Source organism: Melanaphis sacchari, unplaced genomic scaffold, assembly GCF_002803265.2.
Source record: "Melanaphis sacchari strain LSU unplaced genomic scaffold, SCAv2.0 Contig7_pilon_pilon, whole genome shotgun sequence".
NCBI lineage: Eukaryota > Metazoa > Arthropoda > Insecta > Hemiptera > Aphididae > Melanaphis > Melanaphis sacchari.
The window spans coordinates 4,274,614-4,285,426 of NW_020271560.1; the positions used below are offsets into that span (position 1 = coordinate 4,274,614).

At 21.9% G+C, this 10,813-nt stretch overlaps 1 protein-coding gene across 1 annotated transcript; it reads right to left on the reverse strand.

The window, feature by feature from the left end:
* Positions 1–4,871: 4,871 nt before the first annotated feature.
* LOC112601726 (tyrosine-protein kinase Src64B) lies at positions 4,872–8,173 on the reverse strand. The gene is made up of 8 exons (XM_025349482.1): positions 8,091–8,173; positions 7,832–7,928; positions 7,600–7,752; positions 7,330–7,540; positions 7,011–7,264; positions 6,457–6,928; positions 6,149–6,387; positions 4,872–5,213 (listed from the first exon to the last, which is right to left on the reverse strand). Exons 2-8 carry the CDS (start codon positions 7,878–7,880, stop codon positions 5,002–5,004), a joined length of 1,590 nt encoding a protein of 529 aa, XP_025205267.1. The 5' UTR covers positions 7,881–7,928; positions 8,091–8,173; the 3' UTR covers positions 4,872–5,001.
* Between the last annotated feature and the right edge of the window lie 2,640 nt (positions 8,174–10,813).

The window sequence follows — 10,813 nt, forward strand, 5'->3', positions numbered from 1 at the left end:
TTTAGTATTTAAGATATAATAAACATTATACATTGAGAAGGCTTAATAAGTCATGATAATTTTAAGAAAGATAAAATGTGCCATCTTTTTAAAAAATAAAATATAGTAGTAAAGTAAGTACCTAATACTATTGCAAAAACACTACATTCGTGCAAACATATTTATTAAAGGTACAAACTACATTATCAAAGATGATTATTTGATTGAATTTTAAAGAGACTTTAATCTTTCTATGTATTTTTGCAAAATAGCAAAATAGGTACTTATTTAATAATTTGAATATGTTCAATAATTTTTTGAGGGGGGGATTTTAATTTTTTTTTCAAAAAAAAAAAACACTTCCCAATCAACGCCTGTGTGCTTTACAATAATAATAATCATAATTCATATGGATATAAGGAACATGTAATCAGGAAATTTTAATATTAAAATGTTTTCAACATACTCATAACTAAGTCATAAAACATAGGTTATAACTTATAAGGTATGGAATAAATTGTATTTTTATCAGTATTTTATCATAGGTCTTAATTTTTTTGTCTTAAATTTATTATAACTCTTCTTCTTCTTCTTCTTTTTTCAATAACTTAATAAATTAACATTTAAATTTTATAAAGTAGATATTAATACAAATAATAAAATATATAAAAATACGAATATTGCTTTAAAGTGTGTGAAAATTCACAATATATTCAAACAAGTTATTTTAAAAATGCACACAAAATCATTTTTTAGATTTAAATTATTAATTATAATCATAAGTATAAAGATACATTGTATAAGTAAAAGTAAAATATTTGGTAAAAATAATCATGTTTAAAAGAATACAAATAAGTCAAAACTTGTCAAATCAAAAATACATCTATTATGATTCTTATTCTTATAAATGTGATAAATAAATAATTATATAAATACTAAATGTAGTACAATAATTTTGGAATAAAATAAATGAGAAATATTATTGAATAAATTTGATAATTAACCTTTAGTGACATACCCAGAGTAGATATTTAACACAGACTATTTTTAATATACTGTAAAAAATTTCGTGAAGTTTTTATATTCCATTAAGTAATGATTACTTTAAGTAACTATCATGCTTAATATCATAATATCATTTTTTTAAATTTTTTATTACATATCACCCATAAATTAATTTGAATGTAACAACTAATAAACTTTAAAATAGATTTAAATTTTTTTACATAATTTTTAATATAATAATTAATAAAAAGTTACTAAAAATATAACTATTATTTAAATGGAAAAAAACTTTTTCATATGCATAATTATGTGATCTAATACCAAACATATCACTAAAGGGTAATCATCAAATACCAATTTATTTAGAATATTTCTATATTTTATTTCATAAAATGTATCAGTTTTAAATGTATTTTATATAATTCTATGATAATAAAAATACAGATCTAAGATTTTTAGATATTGAAAAAATTCTAATTTTAAGATCATTAACTGTATAACTGTTTTCATATAAAAATAAATAAATAAATATTATTTTAACTCTTATTTGCATTAATTAAATGTTAGATGACTAGTAGAATAATAAAATACAAAATAATCATTGTTCTGTAGAATAAAAAAAAATGTTCAGAATAATGTTTTTTACAAATATTCAATATCATTACAGTCGTTGGCAATTTTAAAAATAGAGTATACATAATATATTATTTAGATAAATTTACTCCAATAAAGTAATTTATAAATAAAATAAGAATATTTTTATGATTATATAATAATTAATATTATTTCATATTGATGAACTAATTTAAACTTAATGAAAAAGGTGTTCAATTTACAAAAAATAATGAAATTAATAGCTTTTGTATGTATAATTATGAAGAGTTCATTGAACCAACATTAAAATGTGTTTATTTAAATATTAAAATCATATTAATAATTAGTGAAAAACATTTCAAACAAATATTGATAAGTTAATTATAGTCGATGACAAAAATAAATAAACATAGTTGATTTGTTCAACACAAAATTTCAGAAAAAAGTTGACATTTTTATAAATGAATAATCTGTAGAAATTTTTAGTTATAAGAAAGCTAATTTTAATATTTGTTCCATAATTGTTTATTTGTCAGTATAAAAAAACAAATATATTAGACTTTAATAGTTAGATATTTAGAATATTTAATTTTTATAGTATGATAAATTAATATCCTATTTAAAGTTTTTTTTAAGAAAACAAAGATGTTGACAATAATATTATAATTTGTTAATTTTAAAACACAGATCTATATAATTTTAATAATTAATTTAGTTAATAAAATATTAAATTTAAAAAAAATAATAATAAAATTAAATTAAAGTAAATAAATAAATAAAAAACAATTGTAATTATTTTTATTATTAATTGTTTTGTGATTGATTTTAAAAGATATATGTAATTTTAAAATAGCCCTCGTGTAAATATTCATATAATAATATTATCATTTATCTTATTAAAATGTCTTAATTGACGGATGATCAAATATAAAAAATATGATTTATTAATTTGTTTATTTATGTATAAATCATATACCATTTTTATATAATCATTTTCAGCCTGATAGAATTTTTTTTTCATTGATATAATTTAGAGAAAAATTGCCTTAACAATATAAATATACAAATTTTTAAAGTATTCGTTCCATATGTGACCAATTAGACAGCAATATTTACTCATATTTAAAATGGTTACAAATCATGACATTTTTAAAAAAAAATTAAAGATAATATATTTAAAAATTACACATACATTTTACCAAAATTAATCATTTATTTTTCATTAAAAAAGGACAGTTTAGATATAAAGCAAAATAAATTATTTTCGTGTAATTTTTTAGTTACCTACTATACAAATACAAAATAAAAAATTATATGAAATAATATTTATGATTCCATTTGTATAAAGTCATAATTAAAAAAGTTATATTAATTATTACCATTAATTAAATTTAAAGACCTAGTTTGAGAAGTACGCTTTTTTCCATAAATTTGGTACCATCCCTCAATTAAATGCCTACTTTAAGTACTTTATTAAGTGCAACATAATAATTCCAGATGTTTTTTGTATTATTTTGGTTTTCCATATTATCCAGGAACTTTTGATAACTTTTATATGAGCCTATTATTGGATGAACTATTTTTCAACAATTGATTGTTTTATGATCACCATCTCTATTAAACAAAGTTCTATTCATCTGATTTTACAATAATAGCAACAAATAATAGTAGTATAATATGTAATAAGTATAATTATTATTGATACATAATATATGTATTGATCATCTTAGTAGGTCACATATTAAACCTGATATTGCCATAGGTCACAAAAAACTCGATTACCTCAGTATGTTACATAAAGAATAAATATTATATTATATGCATACTTACAGCCTACAGGTTATGTTAATTAATTTTTTATAGGTGTATAGTAGGACGGATTCGTATTTGAACAAAGTTAAAATATTTGAAGCTAGGAAAAATAACAAATACATTTTCAAGTTATTTAAAAACATCTTCATTTTGTTCTTATAATAATTTATTTTTAGAGTTAAATTATGCTTATTTAAGGTAATTAATTTATGGTTTAAGACGGACTATAGAATTTTAATTAATGATAATTTTTGTTATGTTATAAACATAACTATATATTGGGTTTTGTGTTTTCAAGTAATTATATTAACAAAAATTAATGAAAAGTTTATAATTATAATTGTAAATCAACAGATTTGTATTACAGTAAAAAACACTATTTTTAATAATAAATATAAAATTTTATATTTTGGGTTAATTATTTATTTATTAAAATTTAATAATCATTAATGAAAAAATATAATCAGTTACATTATTTTATTATTTTAATTGCTAATCGTGCATTTTAGCATTTGTGTATACAAATAAAGGAGATTTGAACCTTATTTAACTAAACCTCCATAAATTATTGAAAACTTTATGTTATGCTGTGAATTTGTGATAATAAGCTGTTATAAATGTATGCTCATCTTATTTAATAATACTGATAATACAAGATAATAGAATTAAGAACAATAAATATATTTACAGAGGAATCATAAATTTCTTTTTAGAATTTTTAAAAACTATTGCTTTAAAACTTTTTCATATAATTGCACATGAACACCATTGATATATAAAAAGGATCTATAATTTTATATTTTAGAAGATAATTGATTAAATTAAAAAATTAAATGCATTATTTATTAATACATATATGTTATTTTAAATTTTGTTTGCCAATTAATGTAAATACATTTTTTCAATATATTAGGATTATATTACTCTTTCTTTTTTACTTAAATAAATTTACAAATATATGTTGCTTATGACACAGTATAAAATAAACTATTTTTAATTTATAATTAAGTATAGTAAATATTATATATAAGATGATTTTTAAAATGAATAAATTTATTAAATTATAAACCTGATTTATATGTTTTGTACATTTTTTTTTTTTTTTTTGTCAAACAAAAAATCTAAATAAAACTATTTACTAAAAATCATCAGGTATAATATGTTTTATACTTATATATATATTGTATACATTATTCAATTTCAATTATTAATGTATATATTATAAAAGTGATGAGATTTTTAAGGTTCAATAAAAAAGTTTAAAATTATAAAAATGTCTTAAATTATTAAATTTGGCAAAACGTGAAGTTTATAAGGTTCAAAATTTAATGAAAAAATAATAACAACAATCAATAAGAACAATAAATAAAATAAAATAAAATAAAATAAAAAACAAAACAAAATGAGATCTAAAAAATTAAGAAAAATAAAATAATTGTTAGTTAGTTAAATAATGATAAACCAAAGTAATAGGTCGTTTAAGTTTAATATCAATGTTGTTTAATTTATGAGCCATTTAAACATTAAACACATTTTTCCTAATTATACAATATTAAGTGTTTGCAGCTACCCAGTATGGCACATTTGGGTATTGGTGCTAAAATTGATCATTTAATCACTTACTTCCCTGTACGGTATTTCTGAGGTAATAGTGAAGTCTTCAAAATAATGATTCAGGAACTCAAATGTAGGTCGTTTGTCTGGATCAGAGTCCCAACACAATAACATCAGTCTGTAAATATCATCAGGGATAAAATGAGAAACTGGCTTTGGCATACGATATCCATGTTCCACTTGCTCAATTACTTCACGGCCATGCATACCTGCAATATAATATACTTATTGAAAAGAGCACCATAATTTAGAAATATTTTTTATTTAAGTATTAACATATTATTTATTAATTAATTATAGAATCTAATGAAATTAACAATGAGAAATTATATAAAAAAATTAAGTATTGATCAATTTTATCATAAAATTTTTCATTTATAAATAAGGATGGTAATATTATTCTTAATCTTAGACAAATTTTAATTGATAATACTTATAACACAATTGTTAGTTGAGATTAATTTGACAATATCAACAAATTTTGTGAGTCCCAAAAAATAGGTTATATTTATCAGTTGTAAGTTGTTATTGTTTTATTAACAAGAATAAAATAAAAACTAAAGTGTATATTATAATACAATAATACACATTTTAAAAAGTTTTTATTAAACTTAGGAAATTTAATTAGACTTAAAAATACAATCTCTTCTAAGTGCTTCATAGATTTAATCACTAATCAATACTATATAAAATACATACAGATTTCCTAACAAAGTTAGAAAAAAAAATAAATTAAACAGATTTCTACAAAGACTAACACTTTGAAAAATAAAAAAATAGTATTTTAAGAATATGATTATAAGCAGTCATAAATTTTTTACTCAATAACATGAAAAATAATATTGCATGACATCAGTTATATCATTAAAAACACATATTTCATAAGTAAGATTTTTTGAAAATAATATTGAAGTTTATTTTCTGACATTTTAAATGCTAGCTGAAATCAACAAAATGTATTGAAAACATGTTACACAAGTTTATAATCATATTTAATAATAAAATTATCTTTTAAAAATCTTAAAAATCATACACCATGTACTACTTTATGTTTCAAATTAAAAGGCTAATTTAAAATTTTTAAATAATTTATTTTCATTCTATTTTAAAATAGAAGTTCTGTTTAAAAAAAAAAAATTATTACCTGGGTATGGAACCTGACCATAAGTAAATAACTCCATAAGTAATATTCCAAAAGACCATACATCTGATTTAATTGAAAAACGCCCATAGACAATAGCTTCAGGTGCAGTCCACTTTACAGGAAATCGAGTACCTTGTCTAGGGCAATATTCATCATCTTCTATAATTCTTGCTAAGCCAAAGTCACAAATTTTAGCCATATTATTTTCTCCAATTAATACATTTCTTGCAGCCAAATCCCTAAAAAAAAAAAAAAATTATCAATAAATAAAATTGTGTTCATTTACTTATTAAGTTTAATGATTTTACCGATGAATTAATTGCTTTAATTCCAAATATGCCATTCCACTAGCAACTTGAGCAGCAATATAGATTAAATCACCAAATTGCAAATATTTACTATCACAATTTCGCAAAAAATCCAATAAGCTTCCATTACACATATATTCTTGTATTATTAGAACGGGTTCATCTTTTGAACAAACAGCATAAAGGGCAACAAGTCGATCATGTCGAAACTTTTTCATTATAGAAGCTTCTTGTAAAAATGCTTGAGTAGACATAGATCCTTGTTTAAGTGTTTTCACGGCTACTTCAATATTATTTCGCCATTTACCATACCAAACTTCACCAAAATTACCATGGCCAAGCTTTCTAATTAATTGGATTTCACTACGATCTATTTCCCACTGATCACGTAAATTAGGACCTAGATCCCAAATCTGTGGTTGTGGTTTACAACATGAACGTGCCAAAACATGGCATAATCCCAATGAATTTTCTTAAATTATACAAATAAGATAATTATAAATACAATTAAGTTATATAAAAAATAAATACTAATTATAGTAATAATTACTTACTAGAATAGGCAGATATGAGCTCAGGAAGACTAGAAAAAGTCTGATTAGTAGCAATGTAATAACCACCATTATCAAGAGATTTTATTTTATAGTGTTTCACATGATACCCTCGACCTCCTTCCCAGTCTTTAACGCTAAGAGAGAAGCCATTTGGATTGTGTTCTGAATCACGTACTAAGTATGTTCCTCTTTGATTTTCTTCAGATAATAAAAGTTTTTCCGCTTCTTTACGAGATATTTTTCCAAAAAACCAACTGCAAGTAATTATTAAATATATATTAAATTTTATTAAAGTTAATGTATAAATAGTCTTTTTTACTCTTCACTCTCGACTGATTTTTCTTCGGCAACAAAATTCCAAGGTATTAATCCTTCTTCATTTGTTTTCAAATGTCTTACACGCCACCAATCAGGTTCACTATCATCTAATAATTCCATTCGATCTCCTTTAACAAATGAGACATCAGACATCTCTCTAGATTGATAATTATAAACAGCAACCACAATTCGTCCATGTAAAGATGAATGAACTAAAATATTATTTTAAATAAATACAAGAAAATTAAAAAATTAATTAAATTATTAATACGTGTTGATGTTGGAGTACGAATAATATCAACACCATGGCGTTTAATGCTTGCTGTCCCATGTTGACGATTCAAATCAGCCACATAACGTACTTCACTGGATCCTTTATTCAAGACATCTATAGTATCTTGTATTTTGAAGCCATGATGAAGAACTAGAAAGTAAATACAAATAAGCAACATAAAAAGATAGGTTACCTATTTAAAAATTAAACTCAAATAATAGGTATTTACCCAGATGATGTGTGGGATCTGGCGAATGACGACTGCAACAAGTACCCATTTTAAGTACAATGGTTAGTCTTCATCATATTTGTAAATATTTATAGCTCTTTATACAAAACAACATTAAAATTAATTATTAAAATTACACAAATACACTCAATTTGATACAGGGTTATAACTTACTAAAATTATCTTTTTTATTATAAACAATAGAACGCAATATAATAATTTATTTTTAAAATAAAAAATATTAAAATATTGTACTCACACTTATAACACTTTCTAAAAGATTTTCTTCTGTATCTGTATATTATATACAAAATAGTAAAATACAATTCATATTATTTTCATCAAGTTGATTATTGATAAAAATATAGTCTTTACCTCACTCTCGTGGTTAAAGATAAAAACACAACTATGGTCTATGATAAGATAAAACCATTTTAAGTACAGACCACAGACATATATTATCACAATATTATTAGACTTATATTATTGTATAGGTACATGTCATGAATAATAAATATAACGGATTGCATGAATAATCATTAGAAATAGGTAACAAAACAAAGCTTATTATCCCTTAAACAAGTTAAATACAAATGCGAAGTGTGTATGTAAGCACTGTAAACACTGATTACATTTAGGAAAATAAAAATAAAAAAAATTATTTTATTAAACTATAACATAAATTAAATTGGATTATTTTTTTTTAACTCTTAACAATAATATTTGTATTTTAGAGTGGGTACCACTCAGCTGTACGGTAAGTGTAGAGAGAGTTAATATAAACCAAATAGATGTGTACAATTCGAAGTCAATGATACATCATTGTCTACAAAAAGCGATTTATCTATCAATAATAAAAAAAAAAAAGATACTTTTATAATATAGAGAACAAATTTATATGTAATAAAAATATAAAAATATATACATAAATATGGAAGTATAATTTAAAAAATATATCCTAAAACATCAAAATACGTGGAAAATAAAATTTTTATTTCTGTATAAGTACCTACAAGCATTTATAGAAAAAATACAATAAATATAGTTATAAAAATATCAAAATGATACATTACATTGAATAATTACAATTTCTTTTAAATTATTGAATGTTAAATGTCACCTATTAGGTTTCAAAATATTTTTAAAACGACTAAACGATCGTTCGACATCAACCGATGTAATGAGCGTATTTTTGAAGCGCGTAATATCGAAGGTGATAATTCCAAATTTTTAGAAGGGTGTCTGCAAAGTGAAAATTATTTTAAAATCAATATCACCTGCAGGATTTTTTTTTACAACGTCTTCAATTTTTTTGCTTGCGAGTTTTAATTTTTCCATCACTGATTCAATAATTTGTAAACTATAATTTAAGGAGATATTTTTAGTTTTTAATTTTGTTATTGTATGTGCGATAAAACTAAAATTCACTGAGATGAAAATCAAATTATTTTTCATAATATTTTGAACTTTTCAAATAGTCAAAGGAGTATTTAATTTTAAATTTTAAAATAAGTTTTTGTATTTTTGAAAAATGCTCACAATTATTTTCCTACTTTTTTTCCCTTTTAAAAATACTAATTATATATCTTTTTTACTACTTAAAATCACCCCTAAATTTGAAAATTGGAATATTTTTTTAACTATTTATCGTACTATAATATATTATTTATCGATGCATTATTGTGAAATCAACACATTCATCGTGCTGCACTCAAAACCTAAAATAATAAATCGTAATGCATGTAAATTACAAATTGTTTACTCACTAAAAACCGTTGAACAGTCTCCACCGAGTAATAATAATACATATGATAATTATTGTTAATATAAACACGATGGTGACATACATGAATGCCGACTATGCATTAATAAAATATATGTATAAAAATAAATTAATCTCGACAAAGATGGCAATATTGTGTTTGTCAGGCGCCGTATCTTCTGAAGGAGAATTTATTTTCATTCGACTATACTTCATAATATTTTCGCATTATACCATCCCGTTACATATTTTGAAATTTCTTACATAAACTTAAAAATACGAATAAATAATAAACGTTCAATCTCGTAAAGAGTAGGAATATTTTTTTTATATGCCTAGGTTACAAATAATTAACAATACATATATTATATACAATTATTTAAAACCCGTATTAATACATTTTGCATATACCACACTACCACAGTACCACGAGATTTATTTTTTAATTTAGATGTCATTAAGTTAAAAAGAGATAAACACTTTTTTTTTCCTAATAAAATGTAAATAGTATATAGTAGACATAATAATACATTAGTTTTTTTGCTTACAACAGAAAAACAAAATTGATTTTTCCAATTACTAATTTTGCGTTTAGTTAGTTATATATGTGTATAACTGTATATTTATCCAATTTATGATTCTTAACAATTTTAACAAGAACATTATTGATTTTAATGTTTTTACCATGGACATTTTGCATAAATTAATTATAAATAATGTAATATAAAATGCAAATACACACACGCATGTCCTTATGCGCCGTAAAATTTAACAGTTATTATTATAATTTTACACAGGTATACATTTTATACGAAATTGAAAGTTTTACCTTCTCTTTCTTCTAACTACCCCAAAGAACTTTTTAAAATAATAATTTTAATTTATAACATCAATTAGACTAAGTTAAAATTACATTTTAATTTTTATAGTAATTTCACTGAACACCGAAAAAAAAACAATTGAAAAATTGACCAAGTACTTTAAAAATGATTACATAATAACTAAAACCATTATTTTTAATTTACCTAAATATGCAATATTTTTGTTTTCTTTTTTAATACCTAATTTCATTGTTATATTTTATTTTTACAAAATGCTGCATCTTATACCATGTACCTATATAAATAAAATTTTATATCTATGAATAGTTAATAGAAGTGTGTTTGTTATATACATAATAATAAATTTTACTGCCGTATTGGTACAGGTATACTATTGAT

Excerpts from the sequence above, each read along its gene's own strand:
- LOC112601726 (XM_025349482.1), bottom strand. The coding sequence starts at position 7,880 with ATGGGTACTTGTTGCAGTCGTCATTCGCCAGATCCCACACATCATCTG. Across the intron at positions 7,541-7,599 it reads TCGTACTCCAACATCAACAC|TTCATTCATCTTTACATGGA; the intron begins GTATTAATAATT and ends ATAATATTTTAG. Across the intron at positions 6,388-6,456 it reads TTAAAGCAATTAATTCATCG|GGATTTGGCTGCAAGAAATG; the intron begins GTAAAATCATTA and ends TTTTTTTTTTAG.